At 40.5% G+C, this 22449-nt stretch overlaps 1 protein-coding gene across 2 annotated transcripts in view; it reads left to right on the forward strand.

Annotated features, from left to right (window-relative positions):
* Nucleotides 1-12566: 12566 nt before the first annotated feature.
* NDUFS4 (NADH:ubiquinone oxidoreductase subunit S4) overlaps nt 12567-22449 on the forward strand; it is a 58022-nt gene continuing 48139 nt past the window's right edge. Inside the window, exon 1 of one of the 2 annotated variants that reach the window (XM_045020075.1) lies at nt 12567-12758. In XM_045020075.1, coding sequence (XP_044876010.1) covers nt 12582-12758 — 177 coding nt within the window. In that variant the 5' untranslated portion in view covers nt 12567-12581. The remainder of the gene's footprint in view (nt 12759-22449) is intronic. The other variant, XM_045020076.1, reaches the window with a different exon arrangement.

The raw sequence follows: 22449 nt of genomic DNA on the forward strand, positions 1-22449 counted from the left end.
GTGGTTCAGAGGAGGAGGATGGGAGAAAATGTGGGTCCTGTGACATTGATGGTTCAGGACCAGAAGTTCCATCCTCTTCCTCTTCCTCATCTGACTCAAGTGAGAATGATTCTGGTGCATCAGGAACCGGCAGTCCTTCTCCGTGGGGTACTGGGCGTATAGCTGATGGAATGTTTGGATAATGCACAGTCCACTTTTTCTTCTTTGACACACCTTTCCCAACTGGAGGCACCATGCAGAAGTAACAATTGCTGGTATGATCTGTTGGCTCTCTCCAAATCATTGGCACTGCAAAAGGCATAGATTTCCTTTTCCTGTTCAACCACTGGCAAAGATTTGTTGCACAAGTGTTGCAGCATATGTGTGGGGCCCACCTCTTGTCCTGATCTCCAATTGTGCAGCCAAAATAAAGGTGATAGGCTTTCTTAACCATAGTGGTTATACTGCGCTTTTGTGATGCAAAAGTCACTTCAGCACAAACATAGCAGAAGTTATCTGCACTGTTCACACAAGTACGAGGCATCTCTGCTCACTTTGGCTAAACAGAAATGTGTGCCTTTGCAAAATCAAACACTCACAAATAAGAGAGCACGACACTGTATGATTTCTAGAGCTGATATAGGGCAATTTGTTCAGCAGAGTGATGTAAGCTTCGTTATGATTGCATCATCCATGACTTCTAGGAATAACATGATGCAATTCATATCATGTATGACGCAATACCAGCTTCAGATTGCATCATTCATTGTTTTGCCTAAAAAGCAAGTACTGTCCAAACCCAGTCATAGATTTATTCATAGATCCAGTCAAAGATGTATTTTAGTCATTTCTGGTTTAAATTGAGATCCCTTCCCTTTATAACTCACTTATCCTCCGCTATTCCCAAGTCAAGGGTCGTATATACTGACCCAATAGCATAACTTGAAAACTAGAGTCAATCAACAATTTTAAGCATCATTTTCGTTCTCAGTGACCCAGAATTAGTAAAGTTTGATTACATTTATTTCAGAAGCATTTTGGCTGTAGAGCAGTGTAATATTATGATAACCACAACAGCATAGCTCATAGTCTAAAATGTCATCCAAAATATGGAATATGGTTACAATATTGACATTTTCTCTCCTGTGTGTCACTGATCTGCTTCAACTTTTGTGAGCATGATTTCTCTGACCTTTCTCCACAAAACATAACTAAATCACACTACACTTTTTAAGAAGAGTCAGAGCAAATTTTTACAAGCTTAACCCAAATATCAGGAACTATCAGTGCAGAATGGAAGGGAAGAGACCATGTATAACGATAAATTACATTAGACTAGTCCAATGGACTACCAGTGCTAGCAATATGTGTAAACTGAGTTAAAATCTCCAATGAGTCTCAAGCTTCATCTTCACTGCCCAAAAGGTATGGTTTTAGCACAGGATAACTAATGTATGTTAGCTGTCCTGCTCTAAAATCTGAGTGGAGAAAAGGCAATGTAGTCTTTACTATGAGATAGCTAAACAATGTCAACACTATGACCACACCCAGGGTTGACCAAACTGTATGGTTGTTGAAAAGGGAAAAAATAATATCAAACTAAGAACTAAATTGGACTAGGGTAACACAAACTTGCTAATAATAACATTCCTAGGAAAGTCTGTTGTTTAGAGCTTATTTTTGCATAAGAGTATTTCAGCTTTAGCTGATATTGGAAGTTGCAGACATCCAAACACTAAATCTTTTCTTCGCTGACCCAGGGCTAAAGACTGTTTCACATAATTCGGGTGGCTAACATATCAAATGGCAGAAATGTAGGCCATAGTGAGAAATCTACATCCAGAAGTCAGATTTTTTAAAGCTTTGGTAAAAAAGGCTTCAAGTCTCATGAAGTGGATATGTAGATGAGACACTAAGAAAGACCATAATACCCAGTGATTACCTCCCAACATGTTACTTACCAGCACAATAGCCTGCAAGTAACACTCATTCACCAAATCTGGCTTTCTGTGGAATTCATTCTCTTGTCCTAGATCTTCTCATTGAAAAGCCATCTTTGCAAAACCTTGTGGGCATTCAAGGCAAGGGAAATCTGAATACAGAAGTCCTAATTGTGATGGAAGATTTTGAATCTGATGAAGTGACAGACAAATCACGTAAAGTTAGGAACCAAACTATGAACTTTGCGCTTTTGGGGAGATCTTTATAACCATCTCCATCAACACTACTTTCCCCTTTAAAGATTATTATTCCAGGCAGAGCTCAAAGTAGAGGAAAAGGAAGTTTCTTACTTTAATCCTGAATTTCCTAATTAGTAGTAAATCAGTAGGAGACAAATAAAGTTGAATATGAAACTCAGAAACTCTGTTTTGTTGGTGAGTTAACCATTTTCCTTGTTGATAAATCTAGCATGTTCATTAGATAACCCTGGGATCTGTTGATTTTGTGGATGGACTTTATAATTTTGCAATTAGCTGACTTTTTTCTAAGTTAGAGACTGAATACTTATAGCCACATTATATCAGATTTCAGCACTTTGAAACAGATGTAACCAGTGTTTTGGATGGCACAGGAACAAGGAGGGAGAATGTATAATGGGAATGTCTATGCATTGTTTCCTATAATATGTGACATTGGTCACACTTGGGTATTATAAATCTCAGAATTTGTGAATAAAGAAGATACTTCAATTATTGCAAAACTCTGGTATTTATTTCATAATAACAGGGGGAAAAGTTTGTTTTTAATGGTGACCTTTTTCTTTAAAGAGCCATCTGTAAATTGATATAAATTGATTCCCATATCTAAAGATCAGAACCAACAAGGGAAATTAAAATTATAGAATTTTTTTCTAGAGGTCTGTGTTATCTTTTAGAATTCTCATGACTCTCTCTGTAGTTCAAACTCACAAGCACTTAAATATAGTGTCCATTTTATTAAGAAATGTATTCCTATATTTCATCATGTGTTCCGTTTTCTCAAGGCAATCACCTCTCCTGCAAAAAAGGAAACATCTAATAGCATTTCCTCCAGTGAACTCCAATAAAAGGGGGCAAGGAATAACAGAGGTAAAGATTCACGGGCATTACCATGTAAAAATTAATCTTTATGGCTTACTATGAATTGTTGGAAACACCAAAAAGCTCTGAAAATTATTAGTTCCATGTTGTTGTTACAAAGCTACTGTTCAGGGAAAGCTAAAACAGCCTTTATTTTGTCAGGCTTGCTCTGAAACTAAGCGTCTGGGAAATGTACTGGGCAAGTTAAATGATAAGCTTAAACACACACACACCCCCCTACACACAGCACAAAACTCTGTTATCCCTATGTAATGTTTCTCGTAACAATTTCTCTGGCCACTGAAATATGTACATCTTACCAGGGCAATTTTATTACAGCAGTGTGATATTTTAACTCTTCTCTTTCCCAATATAAAAATGACACAGTATACAATTATAATGGGAAATGAAAATTAGGAAGGGCATTCAAAGACAAATAAAAATGCAAAGAAGCAAATGTGAGAGTAACAGTGACATTTTAGTATGTTGTATATGAAGAAAAAAGAAATTTGTAACTTAAATTACTGTATTAAAGTTGTCTGTTTTTTCCACTATACTTAGATGGTATAAGAACAAAAAATAAGTGAGAATAGTAGTTTCAACGTGATGAGTTGTTTGTCATTAAATTCTCTGAATTGATGGGTTAGAGTACACAGACACAATAGGGATTACACAAATCTCTTGGTTGAAGTCTCCCTCATTTAAACCTGTTTCTCCCTCCTTCCTGGAAAAAAAGATAGTTTCCCTGAAATTAATATTTCCAGCTTTTGAAACAATGACTTAAACAAAAGATAATAGGCAAAGTAAGGTTTAGAAACCAGAGTCAATACTGGGGGGTGGGGGGATAATAAATACATACATAATCTTGGCCCCCTGCTAATTTTATGAAATTCCACAACCTAATGAATCTGTCAGCTGAGTGGCTGCTCCACTGAGAAGCCGGAAGACAAAAAGTACAGGTTGAACCTCTCTAATCCGGCACTCCCTGGTGCAGCAACATCCATGGTCCGGCTCAGGAGCTGACTCCAGGGGTGCTCCAGGGCTGGAGCACCCAAGGGGAAAAATTAGTGGGTGCAGAGCATCCACTGGCACCAAGCTCCCTCCTCTGTCACTCTCCCCCCGTGCCTCTCGTGTGCTGGCGGCCCTGCACTTACCACCTCCACCTCCTCCTCCCTCCCAGCGTTTTGGAGCACTGCAAACAGCTGATTCGTGGCATTCAAGCTCTGTGAGGGAGGGGGAGGTCAGTGACTGGACCCCAGGCAGAGGGACAGTGGCTGGGACCCTCCCGCACCCCTTCTTCCGGCGCCTGTGGAGACCCACTGGCATTCTGCATTGACTTCCCATGGTTCGGCAAATTCTCTGGTTCAGCACCGGTCAGGTCCTGAGGATGCAGACTAGAGAAGTTCAAACTCTTAATGAGTATATAACCTCTTGTAATTTACAAGTTAAGATCTTGCTTTGACAACACATGGATCAATTATATCCTCCCGGATTTAGTTTTGACATGTTAATGTTCGAATCAAAAGAGGCAAGTGTGAATAACTTAACTGTTTATATTGGCTAAAACTGAACTCACATAGGATGCCCTGACATACTGATCTGGAAAAAAAAAGATGTATATGGATCTTTCATTTTCTGTTTCAGATTAAATGTGAGTTTAAATGGTTGTAGTTGTGTTGCAATACTAATGTCTTTGCTGAAATTAAATTTCATAAAATATCTTAGTTAAGCAAAATGTAGCAGAAAGTTACCCTAAGTAGGCAACTGTTTTCATATATGATATATCTCAAAACAATAGTTCAGTTTCATTTAACAGGGAATTAATGTCACTTTTGCTTTGCCAGTGCTTCCTGTTGCCAGTGAGTAGTCTATTCTTCTGTATGACAGAGTCCTGCAGTTGAATGACTGATAGTGTCAAAGGGCTATTAATATGCTAAGCCTTTTAGTGGCATGGGATAGCTCCATCCTATTCTCCCCAACTAGGGTGACCAGATGTCCTGATTTTATAGGGACAGTCCCAATTTTTGGGTCTTTTTCTTATATAGGCTCCTATTACCACCCCCCACCCGCGTCCCGATTTTTTACACTTGCTGTCTGGTCACCCTATCCCCAACTGTTGCAATAGTGTGCTGTAACTCATCACTTGATTTGAGGAATTTAATGTCTGATTTTGGTATTAATTTAATCTATAGGCTCCAAAAGTAAGAACATTTTTACTGTATAGAAATAATGACAATCTAGTGTTCCAAAGTAATTTCACATAAACTTAAATAGAATAAATTAGTCATTTCACTCCATTTTTATATTATTTTGTATACCATATTCGCAAACCTACCTGTGAGATAGAAACTGCATAGCTTCTAGAATGATAATCCCATCAGTAATTTTTTATGCTAATACATGATTCAGTTTAATTACAAAACAGATTTCAGGCCTGCAGAGAGAGAGACTACACTGAAGTGCATGAGTGAGTAGTTCACTCTTTTCTGATCTTCATTTTTGTGATGAATTAAATACAGGTTACAGAATATCACTTGGAGGAAAAAAGTGTAGAAATTACATCATAAATGACACTGTGAGCAAACACCTGCAATACAACTAAATATGATTTTAACTATAGCTTTTTAAAAACTAAATCCTGTAAAGATGATCTTAAAATATCCTTTAACATAATCTCAAGAATTTAGGGGAGTACACATTGTATTGACCATTTCATAAACAGGTGAGGGTCCTACTCTCTCAAGATTTACATCCTTCATAGTTGATTTTTCAGATACATGGGAAAGTGATAGAACACAAGCCTCCTATTTAACATTCATGAAATTAGCACTCCCACCTGGATTTTTTTTAATACAAGATTTTTGACCAGTAAGAAGAGAGGCTACAAAAATCTAAAGAGGGTCTGAGAAGGAGCAAAAATTGGAAGATTAATTCCAAATAAACAAACCACAAGCACTGATTTACAAAAGCAATGAATAACAAATCTTGGGAAAAGTGTGATGTGCAAATTAAACTACTCTTGGCCAGATTCCAAATGCATGAAATATATTCATATAGCATGAAACCTGACCTTCAGGCTATTTTTTGGTAAGGTTTAAGGATTCTTTTACCAGTGTATGAAGCAAAACCAGATTTCTTTTAATGTTTCCTTACTGAAGCTCTGCAAATGTCTCATTAGAAACTTTGTAAATTTTATTTAGAAAATATTCAGTTCACAAATAAGATTTTTGATTTTTTTTAAATTTTTCTTTCAGTACTAGGGATAGTTGCATGAAAACAGTACTGCTATTCTTCAAGAATTTATCAATCATTGTCCTACAGGAGTCTTAGTCTCTTTGTGACATCATAATTCTCTTTGCAAAAACTAATTGTGACACCACAAACACAGACTGCAACTTCAAATGCAGTTAATCTGGTGAAAGTCACTGTCACCATTTAAAATATGTGAGGCTGGATTTTAGTAAAAGATTCTGATTGCCCCTGCTTGGGTACACCAGGAAGGTGAAGAGGCTTGGGTGGCCTTTTCCCCACCCACCATACCAATGCATGAAGGAAGCAGCCAGAATGTTACTGCTTACAGTCCCTGAGTGGCAGGATAGGGAATCAAAAGCACAGACAAATGCAAGCAGTTCTCCAAATGTGGGATTGCCAAGGTATTTCGCTTATGACCCTCTTTCCCTCAGAAGTCCAAGCTGAGTGGGGGATGCACCCTACTCTTCTATATAGGAGATGTTGCAGAGTTGCCAACTGTCACAATATTTCATGATTTACTTAAATTCCAGCTTCTGGAGGCATGTGATTAGGAGAAAATGTCAGTTTTTATTAACATAAAAAAAGTTTCTAGCCCTCACGGTTGTGAAGAAAAGCTTCAAACTGCAAGGTGCAAGTGCACCCTAAAGGCTCCAAAGGAAGAAGGCTAATAAAATGAACCCAGACATTTATCATTTTAAAAAATCTCAAGCTTTTAAAACTAATCTCATGAAATTGTGGACCCTGACTCCAGACTTTTAAATTTGGGATTGGCAAATAGGGGCCTGTCACATCTAAATGTGTTCTTTCCAGTACTCTTAGATACATTGGTCCAAATCCTAGCCCACACTACAGACTCCTTTTCACCTCGATAGGTAGCTGGGGATTTCCCTTGCATGTGGGAACCCTAAACTGTTATGCACCGCCCTCTTCCAAGGCACCCCAGTGTAGGAGATATGTTGGGGACATGCTAGTGGTGTAAGCGGCTGAGGATGAGGCTGCATTGTGCTGCATTCAAGTGGGGAATCAAAACTGGCATTTTCTTCAGCCTGATCCACAAGAAGGAGCAAAATAGCTTGCAACAGATGGCTTGCTTAACCTGGAGAGAAAGCAAACACATCCATCTTAAAACATCTCCTGTAAGCAGTGCAGCAAGATTGTCAGTTTCTCAATTCATGATCCTATTTCTGAGTTTGGTTGGGCTGGGGTGGAGAGAGACAATGAGCCTTGATATTTCTCCCCTTCCTCTGAAACTGAAAGATGGCATATTCAAAACTCAGAAGAGGAAATATTTTCCACCAATAATTAGACTGTGGAACTCACTGCCACTGGATGTTGTTGAAGCCAAGAATTTAGCAAGATTCAAAGATGGATTGGACATTTGAGATGAAACCTACTGTTTCCCATCTTAAATAACAGAGTAGGATAAGACCTTCATGCTGGGAACAAAACACCTGCCTATTTTGAGGTTTCTTTAACTTTCCTCTGAAGCATTTGGTGCCAGCCACCGCTGGAGCCAGGATGCTAAAATAGATAGACCCTGAGTCTGACCTAATATAGTAATTCCGACGTTCCTATATATCTGCTCTAATATAAACTAGACAAACAAAAACTTGTGCAAAGATACGATCAATGTATACATTTAAATAACTGATCGGTTAATCAGGGAGTCTTTTCTGTTATTTATTTTCTAAATACTCAACTTTTTTTTATTGTTTATTTACATCTACTTTATATGATATAGAAAAATCTGCTTTTATGGCACTGTGTTTGTAATAATATTATTTTATTCAAGAACTCAGAATCCCTCTCTTTCATATCAAACTGTGTTCTCTTACAACCAATGCCCTTTGTCCCAAACCACTTGTGACCTCACTGGCCAAGTTTAGTTTTGACAATATATTCTTAAACGGATCAGTAGAGATTCTAAAGATGGATGAACTGAAGAGGTTCCATTTAATTTGGGACTGAAAATTGGTAGGCAAGGCTCTAATCAAATAGCAGTTTTTTTCAATATTGGATAGAAACATTTCCTGAAGTCTCAATTTCAAATGAAGAACTAGGCAAGGGTTTCTTCTCAGAAAAGATGGTGATCAGATAGCATTATCTATCAAGGTGTTTCTGATCTGGGCTGCTTACAGCACTAGAACCAATACGAATTGCTCTCCTTTTATTGCTCTGAGACATCCAAAATGGCTCAGTCAGGGAACCAAAATCTTCCAAAAATATGAGAAAACAGATGGCTATAAAAATTCAGACTAAACTCTGCTTTGCCTCCTGCTTCAAGTAAAGAAGAAGAAGCAGAAATTATCCCACAGACGTTAAAGTTGTGCGCCCCTGCCCAAATAAACAATACAAAAAAGATTAACTGATCTCTGCTGACGTCAAACAATAAAAACAGTTTCTCAGCATTGGCAAGCTAGACAAGCCTGAGGGTTTCTATTGTAAATCCCAGTGGCTTGACGTCACTCACTGGGATGGTGTGTGTGGAAGGAGTTCTCTCTCCACCATGGCAGCAATATCCGCCTGAAAGGGATTTTTAAAGCCCTGTGGGTTATGTCACTTGCGCCAGTGGTGGATAGTGAGATCTCTCAGGATGGCAGCTATACAAGCCTGAGGGAAGTGAGCTGCCATCCCAGCAGCCTCCCATCACTCACTCTGATGTTAGTGGGTCAGTTGGGATTCCTTGGCGGCCTTCAGGGCAACAGTTAAAATGATTTTGGCTCACATGTCAATGTATCACTTGAGAGCAGTGGGTACAAAAAGTGTGTGGAGGGGGAGGTTGCTTTTGTTTTCAATTTTTAGTTCACAAGGATGGACATGCAGGGAATAAAGGGAGTTTTTCTGTAAGTCTGTTTGCATGTTAGACTTACAATGGAGCTGAGATTGCCTGGTTTTAATTTTTTCCCCTCCTGTATGAGCTGTGGTGTTTCATTGAAGACCCCTACAAAAGGGAAAAAATTAAAACCAGACAACTCCAGCTCTATTGTAAATGTCACATGCAATCAAACAGACTTGAAGAAAACTGTCCCTTTCCCCACCAACCTGGCTACCATTTGAGGATTGCACTTAGATACACCATATCCTCCCACACCCCACATTTTTATATTCACTGATCTTTTAAGATAGAAATTGGCTTCTGAAGCAAAATCCTCCATTAAATAGCATCTTGGCACGCACACTTTAGAAGGGTTTACAACAGGAGAAAAGACTTTCCTCCACTGCAAACACTTGCAAAAAAACTGCAAGTAGAATTGTGGCTGACGTTTCATCAGTGAGATAAAGTTTTCTGGCTACAAATGGGACCAAAGAAGCCAGTCTTTCAAAGGAAAGCCCCAAACCCTCAAATACTTATGCATGTGAGTAACTTTTCACATGTGAGTAGACCCATTACATTGGGACTTCTCACATGCTTAAATGTTTGCAGGGTCAGGGCCTAAGTCAGGATGGCCACTTAAACTACAGTTTCCATATATAAAAGCAATAGAACAAACAAATAAAAACAGAGCTAATATTCACATTAACTGTCATCACTGTGATTGGTTTACTTGTATGTTGTATCCTTCCCTCCCAGTCTTCTTCTGTTCTTTGTCTCTTTAGGTGGTGAGCTCTTTGAGACAGGGGCTATGTCTTCCTACATGTTTGCACATTGCACAGCACAAATATTAAATAATAATAATTTAGGAACATCCGTAGAATTTTGCTTTACACTGGTTACTCTGCTATCTATTTGCAGCATTGAATTCTCTGTGTCAGATTGATCTACTTGGATGCGGAGTAAAACCATCTGCATGAATCTTATTCCTACAGAAAAGGAATAATAATAAAAAGTTAAATTTTCTTCTTGAGTACTTACAAGATGTGTGCAACAACCAGTGAAATCAATGGGACTTGCTCACGCATATTTAAAAGGAAAATATTACCTAAATCTTTATAGAAAACAATAGGAACCATGAAGATAAATATTACTCAGCACAATTAGTGCTGCCATGCAGACTGTTTCAGTCTTGACGGATTGTTTTTCATAGTACAACTGTGATAACAGACCAGCCTGTAGCCAGCATTATAAATGAAATGTTTAAGTCTTCATTAGAGTGTGGACGTTCCCAAAGTAATTCCTGTTTTGCTGCTGTCTCAAAAATAAAGACTTTAGCTGAATTCTCTTTTTGGATGCATGAAACACATACATTTTCTAAGTAGTTAACTTAGGTCTGGACTGCACATAGAAGTTGCATCAGTTTAACTAAAGGAATGATGTAGCACTGGTTTAGTTAAAGTGGTGCAACTTTATGTGTGGATACACATCATCAGCTAAACCAAGGTAAACCTGTTTGAAAATGATGTAAGAGTGTCCACAATAAACTGCACCAATTTAACTAAATCAGTACAATATCATATCTTTAATTAAGCAGGTGCAACTTCTATGTACAGCCCAGACCTAAGTTAAGGATTTGCTATGGATCAATCGGTCGACTTAAGCAATGCAAAAAAAAAAATTATGAAATTTTGTTTGACTAACCTCAATACAGCCCAGTGCAACAGCATTGCAAAACTCTGGATCTGACTCTAGGATACTACTGGATCCAGCCAATTTTTGACAACCATCCCTTAAATTATAATTCCTAAACAGAGAACACATATAGCTGCTCCTACTGCACCAATAAAATTAGTACACATCCTGGCATGATGGGGTCACAGAACCCTGGATCTGGCGCCTCAATTTTTGGTTTCATCCCTCCTAATTCTACTGCACAAATGTAGAAGCAACTCCTATGGGGTAAAAAAAAACTTTACCCAGCACATCCCAGTATGATAGCACTGCATCCCAGTATGATAGATCTGTCCAGTTGTGGGTCTCACCTCAAAAAGTCCATTGTTTAAAAAGAGAACAAGTGTGGTTGTTCCTGCTCCTACTCCCTCAACAACAAAATAAAATACCCAGACCCCAGCGGATCCCAGTACAATAGTCCCAAAGAACTTGAATCTAGCACCTGGGCCCTGCCAGTTTTTGGTTCCAATATTCAAAGTTCCACTAAATAGATCTTTAGCTTTAGCTGCTCCGGCTGCACCTTACAAATATAAACACTGGTATGCCCCAGTAAATCAGCACTGCAAAAACTTGGATTTGGCATCTGGGTCCTTTCAGAACCTGCTAAATGCTGGCCACAAACCCAGAAGTTGTATCGTCAATTTTGAGAACAAGTGTTGTCCCTACTATTTCACCAAAAAAAATCAGGACACATCACATTCTGGTACAAGAAAGCTGCAAAAATTCTAATTTGGCACCCATATCTTCCTGGTCTTGTTAGCTTTTTGGCAGTATGGCCTCATTTTTATCATCTAAATAATTCCCTCTAGCCTTCCGAATAATTCAGATCTCAGTATACGATGGTACCGCAGAACCACACAAACATGTATCCAGCCACTGAATCTGTCAAGGTTCACCTGGTTTTGGCAGGGAAGACCCAAATAGTATTATTACTAACCAACTGCATTTGAGTTTTCCTTTACAGGAATTCTTCTATATTTGTAGCAACATACTATGTTCTTGGCTACAACATATATATGTCAGTAGTGTAATTTACCTCCCTGGTTACGGTGATGAAGTAAAAAAATTCACTCCACTTTTAGAGATATTAGTGGTTCTAATGTCATTCATTGTAGAAAGTGAACCACAACATGCATAGGTGCTGGAACTAGGGCTGCTGGGGGTGCAGTAGCACCCCCTAGCTTGAAGTGGTTTCCATCATATACAAGGTTTATATAGTTTTGTTCAATGACTTTCAGCACTCCCACTATAAAAATTGTTCCAGCACCCCTGTCAACATGTTGAAATATGGATTATTTTAGTCGGCTAGGAAAAACTGCACATCTACTACATTTAGATGGTAAAATGAGTTTGTAGCCAAAACTTAGCCGGATCTGGCAGGAGCCAGGTGCTAAATCAGGATATTTGTAATGCTGTTGCTTCCAGATGCATCAGGGTCTGAACTGTTTGTGTAAGAGGAGCATTCTTTTGTTCTCTGTTTATGACATATAATTCGGAGAGGAATAGGCCCAAAAATTCCTAGGTGCCAATTTGCAACAATTTGTAGTGCATTTGCACCACACTATGTCAGGGTCTGGGATTTTCTGAAACACAGAGAATGCCTAGACTTCTTTATTTTACAGATTAGGGGCTTGGATGTAAAGAGTCGGAAAGATCCAGGCATCTCCCTGCCTGGTCTCCCTCCCCGCCCTCTTTGCCATTCCCTCTTCCCCTCCCCACAGCCCCCGCTTGCCGGGAGGGGGCTGATGATTGGCGCCTTCGCGTTTCCTCGCTGGGCGGAGGAGTTTTGGCCCTGGGAGGCCGCCGTTTTGCAGCGGTTCTGGCACCACCAGCATGGCGGCGGCGGCGTTGTCAATGTCAGCGGCTCGGAGGCAGCTTGCGAGGGGGAGAGGCGCGTTCGCTGCCTGCCTGACTCCGGCCAGGTAACAGGGGCCCTACACACCCCTCCCGGCCCGCGGGGCGGGGTCTGACGGCCTCCGGCCGCGGCCCGTTGTTGTCAGCGGGGCGCCTGCTCCGGCCCCGCCGGGGAGAGCGAGCAGCCCCGTGGGGCTCAGTGTGAGCGGCGCTCGCAGCCCCTGTACTGGGGGGGAGGGGGTTCCCGGGGCCTGGCCTCAGCGCTTCGGCCACCTGCCACGACTGGCCCCTGGGCTTTGCTCGGCGCTGCTGAAATACAGGCCCAAGGTGCCCGGTTTCCGCGGGCGATGGCCGCCTGCCGAGGGGTGAGGAAGACGGAGCGTGGTGTTGTTCCGTATCCCGCCCCCCGGTACGATTCCCCTGCCCTCCTGCTGTGCTTTGGCTTTATCTCACCCTTCCGGTGTTACAGATCAAACAGAGCGGCTGTTCGCCTGGGCACTTCCTCTGACCAAAGTTTCTTATCTTGGTGCCCTTTCTTCTACTTCGGGGGAGAAAATGAGCTCCACGCGGCTCGCTGCGAGGGAGGTCTCTCCCCAGATGTGTCTCAAAAACAAAAAGAGCCTCTGTGGAACATCAAGGATCTATGGTCTTTTCTGGACGAGTGTCCTTGGTCATGTTAACCTTCTCTCTTTCTCTCTCTGTTGTTTTGGTGCGCTGGTTGTCCTTTTACTCGGTGCCCTCCTCCTTGAGGTGACAGCGGTTGAGCACTGTGTAAAATTATTCCTGCATCTGTTGTGAAATTCTTTAGAATCTGTTAATAAAAACTTGACTTATTAATACCTTCTCATGCACAAAGGTGAAACTTGAGTTAAAATTACATCTAGCAAGAGATTCTAAAATAAAGATAGCACTGAAAAATACTTCAGGTTTTTATTTAACTATGCAAAATGACCTTTGTTTATACTTAAGAAGAAGAAGGATGGTGGATAGTGCACTGGCCTGGGACTGGGAGACCCAGGTTCAATTCTCTTCTCTGCCTTTAACTTCTTGTACGTTATCTTGGGCAAGTCACTTGGTCTCTTTGTTTCTCAGTTTCCTATCTGCAAAATAGTACTTTCCTACCTCACAGGGGTGTTTTACAGACATGAGGCACTCAATTACTGTTGTAATGGTGGAGGGAGTCATATAAGTAAAAAAGGAAAATAGAACCTTTATTCTGTGAGGAGTTCAGGGTTTGTAATACTTTACGGTACACAGTTCGTTGCATGATCATGGATTGCTATGTGCACACAGAGCCCCGTTACATTTCTGGGGCTCTGCATGGGCACAGCAGTAGACTGGTGCACAATGAATTGGAGGATGAAGGCCTGATTCTGAATAATTTTAAGATTGAGTTTAAACACCCACAATCAAGGAAATTCTGAGTTCAGCCTGAAACAACATTCATGTTTTTTTATCTATTTTTTTTTTTAGACCCAGCAAAACACAGGGTATCAGAGTCCCAGAAGATTCAGGACCCTCATAATTCTTCACAAATAAATTGAAATTAGAGCATCCAGCTTCATATATACCAAGTTGTGACCATTTTCTGTCCTGAGGTTTTTTGTTTTGTTTTTTTAAACCCTTCCATTTGATTTTATCTTTGTTTGAATCAAGTGGCACTTAAGTAGAATAAGAGGAAAGTGGAATGCATATGAGAAGCTTATTGGAGCAAATTACATAAAAATTCCTCAGGAGCCCAGAAAAGTGATGCTGGAAGCAGGGCTGCCCTAGACCAAATGACATCCCAGAGGAGGAGTGTCTTCAGTATGTTCCCCTCCCACTTGTTAAAAAATAAGGCATTCAAAAGTTTATTTTATTTGCAGCCCATTTCACGACTTTGCATAATTAATCCCTGTCATATAAGACTGACTGGCAATGCCCCGCCCCTAATATACCCACGAGGGGATGGCTGACAACATTCTAGGAGGTTTGTGGAAAATGTAGTTCTCAGAAATTTTGGAAGGTTCCACAAGATTCTACAAAGGTCCAGAACATTCTAGGACGTTAGTGAAAATGAATCTACATACGGAATACTTGAAACATTTTACTTGGAACATTCTATTTTCCCTTTTGTCACTAACAGCAAAAATAGGACCCTGAATCGGCGTCCCCCAAGCCCGGCACCCCAGGCAATTACCTGCCTCTAAATCCAGTCATGGTGGGAAGAACTTACACTTTAATAATAGTAGTTGTGAAAATTTTACTCTGCTGTTTTACCCAATCTTCCCTTTTTACATAAGAGTATGTGTGGGTGTACGGTGGTGGAATCTCCTAAAAATAGCATTTCTTAATTGAAATATTGTAGCATTGCAGTGAAATGCCACCCAAATAGTTGTATGAAAACTATCTTAGCTGTAGGAATTTTAACAGCAGCCGCATTCGAGTCCTTCAATGAGCTCTGCATGGGTGCACCCATATACAGCAACTTTCAGGATCAGGGTCCTGGTATTTTGACACACACCCCACCTGAAGAAGACAATGTGCCAGAAAGATACTGAATTATGATGCTAGTGTCAGTACACCTTCATAATGAGCTTGATTTTAAGGTGTTATATCTCAACTCTTAAACTTTGCTGCTTTTAACAAAATAATAATAATTTGCATAGACCTCGGTCGTCTAGATGTCTTGTATTGAAATTGTCATGAGATGAAATTTTTTGAGGGCTTGGAAGAAAAATCTACAGAGACTACATCTAAACTACATTTTTTCTAGGATTTTCTTATTCTAGTTGAAATGCTTTGGTTTTGCTTCCTCTCTCTCAAGAGATGAAGATAGGAATTTCAGACTTCACATGATATTTATACAAGGACTTTTCTGTCTTGTAGCTGGATGCAGCTTTTGTCTATTTAATTAGATATAGAAATAATGTAGCAGGCTTTGCCAAAATCTTCAGAGCCTGAGGGTGGCAAGAGTTCTCTTAAGTCTTGATCATGCACTCCTTTTATAACTAAAACTTTTTATTAAAGTAAATGAGAAGTTTTGTCCTGCATACAGGATTGGCCAGTACTGGCTTCTTTTAATAAGTTCCTGGACACTACATTCCCCTCGGCCTGCCTGTTGTCTTGGTTCTCCTTTTAATAATTTCTTGATATATATATTTGTACCTTTATATTATGAATTGTCTTATGTTAGTGCAGTGTGGCATTCTCCTGCTTTTCTTCTGGCTTTTACTTATAGAAGAGCAGCCAATTTAATTTTGTCACCATAATCTTAAAGGAGCCTTAAAGGAACACTTACATTTTTTTTTAATGTAATAGATGTCATAAGGTCCTGTGGTAACAAGTGACTTGCCTACTATATTTTGGGTCCTCAATTTAACACTACCATTCAGAGTTGGCTGAGTTTTAGAGAAAATGTTTCCTATAAGGAATGTCAAATAGGATAGCTTAATATCCTATTCTGGAATAATTAGTTGGTAAAGCATTCAGATACCACGATGCTGATTCCTCTATAAGGGACATACTTAGGTGGACTCTGGAACCTTCGATTCAGTTTCTAGCAAGGTTGACATCATCCTTCATCTTTCATTGGCAGATAAACTGTATACCTTGCAGTTTATTGTGTGGGGATCTCTTTTGGATGAGAATTTAAACTGAGATCTTAGCTGCTCTGCATGGATTCTGAAGTGTCATAGTGCTTTTGGTAAGAATATGGGTATGCCATTGTCCTTGGTTGAAAAATGTGTTCCAGGCCTGACTAGGGCCACTGTCATTCCACTAAAAGGTAGTGTTTTTGTCAAGAGAAAAAGATGCTAGAATTTTAAATTATGAGGGTATTTGAATGATTGGCTTGATGGTCTTGTAGCAGCACAATGCTTTCTCTTATCCAAGTTCAAAATAGGGTTTGGTCCATACTGATAGAAGCTTGATGCAGTACAAAAGTGCCTAGATTATAAAAAGAGAATTTCTCTGGTAGTTTGAATTGAAGCTGTCTAGAATTAGAATGAGTAACTTCAAGCATCAGGCTCATTTGCAGTGGCCTAAACGAATCTTACAGTCTTGTGCACATGAGGCTTCTGATATTTCTCTCAGTTTTTGGGCAGGACAATATGGGTGTCGTCTGAGTTTGAAAATTATTCTTGGGATCATTTTCCAGTAATCTGATGAGAAGTTCTCCTCTGGATTCTCTAGATGACCTTGATTGTTACTTATGACTCCAGTTGAAGTGGTTTATCATGCCACAGCAGTTAGGTACTTTGCAAAACATGTGCCATATTTGAACTTCTCAACAACGTTGACCTAATCATTGAAAGCACAAGGTCACAATACTCGACTATCAGTATGTGAAAGCAGAGATGTATTTATGGAGGTGGTGTAGCAGAAATTCTCCGAGCTTGTCATTAAATGCATGCTTTGCGTCCAAGCAAAATAGGAAACCCAGAGTAGTAGTTGAATCTTGTTCTTGAGTTTGTATGTATTGTAGCTATGCAATATATGTTCACAATAATTAGAAACCAATCTTGAGAACATAGAGCAGGAGTTGGCAACCTCTGGCACGCGGCTCACCAAGGTAAGCACCCTGGCGAGTCGGGCCAGTTTGTTTACCTGCTGCGTCCGCAGGTTTGGCCGGTCGCGGCTCCCACTGGCCGCGGTTCACCGCTTCAGGCCAATGGGGGTGGCGGGAAGTGGCGTGGGCTGAGGGATGTGCTGGCTGCAGCTTCCCGCCGCCCTCATTGGCCTGGAGCGGCCAACCATGGCCAGTGGGAGCCGCGATTGGCCAAACCTGCGGATGCGGCAGGTAAACAACCTGGCCCAGCCTGCCAGGGTGCTTACCCTGGCGAGCTGCATGCCAGAGGTTGCTGACCCCTGACGTAGAGGAATGACAAAATAAAAAGAAACCCTGTTCATTTCCTCTCTTTCTGCTCTGCCAATCACAGAGGGAGAGCATGGTAATGAATATAAAAGGTAAGGTAATCCCTTAAAATTTGTTTCCATAAACATACTTATCAGGTAATTTCATTGTTTTTGTTTGTTAGTTTAATGGAACGTTGAGTGAAGAAAGTGGATTATATTGAATGAGCTTCAGAGATCTGGAGCTTGGTAGACCATACAACTGTGAAAATTATCTGGTGGTATACAAGGATATGAGCAGGCTTAACTCTCCCACCCCATTATTTTTTTTCTCTCTCTCTCTCCTGATTCTACTACCCCATTCTTTTCTCTCTGCATCTAGTCTCTCTCACTTCTTAGTTTGTCCAGTTTAGAAGTTGAAGAAAGAATCCATTTGCATAACCCTCCGATATTCAAACACTTCCAGAGATGTGGTTTCCAAGATCAGACTGATTAGCAATATGCGTTTCTAGTTATTTTCTAGGCTAGAACAGTTCTTATGCCTAGGATTTTTGAGCAAACTGAACTGATGGATTTAAAAATCTGCTTATCTGTGCTCTACTAGTGCCTGTTTGAATGTCTATTTTATGTGGCTATCTGTATACATACAAACGAACCCTTGGAACTGGTGACAGCTGCCATTGCAAAAACAACGAGTCCTTGTGACACCTTAGAGACTAACACATTTATTTGGGCATAAGCTTTCATGGGTTGTAACCCACTTCATCAGATGCATGGAGCGAAAAATACAGTAGACAGGTATAAATATACAGCACATGAAAAGATGGGAGTTCCCTTACCAAGCGGGGGTCAGTGCTAACAAAGCAATTCAGTCAGGGTGGATGTGGCCTTCTCAACAGTTGACAAGAAGGGGTGAATATCAACAGAAGGAAAATTACTTTTTGTAATGACCCAGCCACTCCGTCTTTATTCAGACCTAATTTGATGGTGTCAAGTTTGAAAATTAATTCTAGTGCTGCAGTTTCTCCTTGAAGTCTGTTTTTGAAGATTTTTGTTGAAGAATAGCCACTTTGAGGTGTGTTATGAGTGTCCAGGGAGATTGAAGTGCTCTCCTACTGGTTTTTGAATGTTACAATTCTTGATGTCTGATTTGTGTCCATTTATTCTTTTGCATAGAGACTGTCCAGTTTGGCCAATGTACATGGCAGAGGGGCATTGCTGGCACATGATGGCATATATCACGTTGATAGATGTGCAGGTGAACGAGCCCCTGATGGTGTGGCTGATGTGGTTAGGTCCTATGATGGTGTTCCCTGAAGAGATATACAGATAGAGTTGACAGTGGATTTTGTTGCTGGAACAGTGGTTCCTGGATTAGTGTTTCTGTTGTGTGGTGTGTAGTTGCTGGTGAGTATTTGCTTCAGGTTGGGGGGGCTGTCTGTAAGTGAGGACTGGCTTGACTCCCAAGGTCTATGAGAGTGAGGGATCATCCTTCAGGATAGGTTGGGGGCTGTAGGTGATGGCTAGTGGTGTTCCATTACTTTCTTTTTTGGGCCTGTCCTGTAGTAAGTGACTTCTGGGTACCCTTCTGGCTCTGTCAATCTGTTTCTTCACTTCCCCAGGTGGGTATTTTAAGAACACTTGATAGAGATCCTGTAAGTGTTTGTCTCTGTGTGAAGGATTGAAGCAAATGCGGTTGTATCTTAGGGGTTGGCTATAGACAATGGATTGTGTGATGTGGTGTGGATGAAAGCTGGAGGCATGTAGGTAAGTATAGCGGACAGTAGGTTTCTGGTATAGTACACCTCCCATAATTCCCAGCACTGCTCCAAACTACAGCACAAAGAGAATTCTTTCCTGGGTGCTAGCTGGTGACTCTTGCCCACATGCTTAGGGTTTAACTGATCGCCATATTTGGGGTCGGGAAGGAATTTTCCTCCAGGGCAGATTGGCAGAGGCCCTGGAGGTTTTTCGCCTTCCTCTGCAGCATGGGGCACGGGTCACTTGCTGGAGGATTCTCTGCAGCTTGAGGTCTTCAAACCACAATTTGAGGACTTCAATAACTTAGACATAGGTTAGGGGTTTGTTATAGAAGTGTATGGGTGAGATTGTGTGGCCTGCATTGTGCAGGAGGTCAGACTAGATGATAATAATGGTCCCTTCTGACCTTAAAGTCTATGAGTCTATGACCATCGCATATTTGCACTGTAGTGTCCAGGAAGTGGATCTCTTGTGTGGACTGGTCCAGGCTGAGGTTGATGGTGGGATGGAAATTGTTGAAATCATGGTGGAATTCCTCAAGGGCCTCCTTCCCATGGGTTCAGATGATGAAGATGTCATAAATGTAGCACAAGTAGAGTAGGAGCGCTAGGGGATGAGAGCTGAGGAAACTTTCTAAGTCAGCCATCTGTTGGCATACTTTGGGGCCATGTGGGTACCCATAGCAGTGCTTCTGACTTGAAGGTATAAATCGTCCCCAAATCTGAAATAATTGTGGGTGAGGACAAAGTTCAGCCACCAGGTTTGCCGTGACATTACTGGGGATACTGTTCCTGATGGCTTGTAGTTCATCTTTGTGTGGAATGTTGGTGTAGAGGGCTTCTACATCAATAGTGGCTAGGATGGTGTTTTCTGGAAGATCACCAATGGATTGTAGTTTCCTCAGGAAGTCAGTGGTGTCTCAAAGATAGCTGGGAGTGGTAGCGTAGAGCCTGAGGAGAGAGTCTACATAGCCAGACAATCCTGCTGTCAGGGTGCCAATGCCTGAGATGATGGGGCATCCAGAATTCCCATGTTTATGGATCTTGGGTAGATGATAGAAAATCCCTGGTCAGGGCCCTAGGGGTGTGTCTGTGTAGATTTGTTCCTGTGCTTCTTCAGGGAGTTTCTTGAGCAGATGCTGTAGTTTCTTTTGGAACCCCTCAGTGATATCAGAGGGTAATGGCCTGTAGAATGTGGTGTCAGAGAGTTGCCTAGCAGCCTCTCATTCATACTCCGACCTATTCATGATGACTACAGCACCTCATTTGTCAGCCTTTTTTATTATAATGTCAGAGTTGCAGTAATTTGTGTGGGTTTAGGTGCCCAAATATGAAAATTTGGACCAGATTTGTTTGTTGGTTTGCCCAAGGTCACAGAGTGAGTCAGTAGCAAAATAACTCACATTGCCTAGCTCCAAATTCTGTGCTCTCAATTCTATTAAGACATGCTTCTTTTCAGATATATAAACTTCTGTGCCAAATTTTATTTTTTCATTTGGAAAACAGATTTTTTTTCCACTCTTTTTTGTGTTTAATGAAGTTTTGGTTGCTTTCTTGTTTGTACTCCAGTATTACCAGTCATGTTGGCACACCTCTTAAAATAGTGTGTGTTAGTTTGTGCTTCTCCCGTTGTCTGGAATAACTACAATGTCAAACAAATCACTAAATACTGAAGTTCTACAAGTAGTGACGTCGTTTTTTTCTTAACTATGGCATAGTGGATTTGTAACAATATTTTGACTCTGAAGGTAATACTCAAAAGGTAACTATAAATCATAGGGTAGGACAAATATTTATTCCAATTTCTCTTTTAAAATATGGATATTTATATATATATGTAAAAAACCCCACAACAACAGCAAGAAAAGTGTGTTTGTTTTCTCACTAATGGCTCACCTCAGCACACCCAGAACTAAGCCTAGGTAGGTTAACTGTGCCTGAGATACACCTGTGCATATCTTGCAGTTGGATGTTTGATATTGTGGTTGTAAAGAAGATCTTGGGGACCAGAATCACTGATAGTTTATGCACAGAGAGAATAGTATTTATACAGTGCCTAGCACAGTGAAGACCTATACCAGAATACAAATAACTAGTAATAAGCAATCAATTGACATGTCATTCTCTGCCAGTTGGCAGATGAATCATATTCATGTTCTCTTGATATCTGGTTATCATAGAATCACAGAATATCAGGGTTGAAAGGGACCTCAGGAGGTCATCTAGTCCTACCCCCTACTCAAAGCAGGACCAATCCCCAGACAGATTTTTACCCCAGTTCCCTAAATGGCCCCCTCAAGGATTGAACTCACAATCCTGGGTTTAGCAGGCCAATGCTCAAACCACTGAGTTATCCCTCCCCCACCTGGTTATTGATGGACTATTTAAATTTCTCCATAATTGGGACTTTGAGGAGATAGTTGTATCTAGTATTAAATGAATTCAAGAACCTGTGGCTATCTTGGTTTTTACAATTTTTTCTCTTTAACTTAATAGGTAGAAGAATATTGGAAAGGGGTATTGGGTCACTTACCATAGCTGAGATTTTTTCAAGTTGGGAATGGCTAGCATGTTGCAGGAAGTACACAGCTGCATCTAATATTAGTGTATGACAATTGCTAACCTGTTTCAGGTACAGCATCTTAGAGAAGATGTGCCATCATCAGATTTAGAGTGAGCACCAGGAAGCCTTTCTTAATGCAAATGTAGACATAGGCTTTGAAAATATCTGCTGTGTCAATAATGCAAAAGACACATCAGAGGTTTTATTTTTATTTAAATAAGATTGTTAGAATACTATTCTTCAGGAGAGATTCTTTTAAAATTGTTCTTTTGTAAGAGGATATAGCAGGAACAGCAGATAAAGTTAGTAATGCCCCCCCCCAGATTTGTTTAACACTATGGGTATATCTGTTGTAGTTGTTAGTGTGTCTGTAGGGGTGCCTGTGACTAACATTCTTTCCATTTGGCATTGTCTGAGACGAATAATAAACACTTTATATTTTCATAACATTACATAAACTTTAATCCTCAACTCTCTTCTGAAGGTCAAGTAGCTATCTTCCGTTGCAATTGAGAAAATAAAGATACACAGTGCCACACAAGTCCGTGACTGGATTAAAATTGAAGTGCTGGAGCCTGGATGAGACGCATACTACAAACTCTG

The sequence above is a fragment of the Mauremys mutica genome, chromosome 6, assembly GCF_020497125.1.
Source record: "Mauremys mutica isolate MM-2020 ecotype Southern chromosome 6, ASM2049712v1, whole genome shotgun sequence".
Taxonomy (NCBI): domain Eukaryota; kingdom Metazoa; phylum Chordata; order Testudines; family Geoemydidae; genus Mauremys; species Mauremys mutica.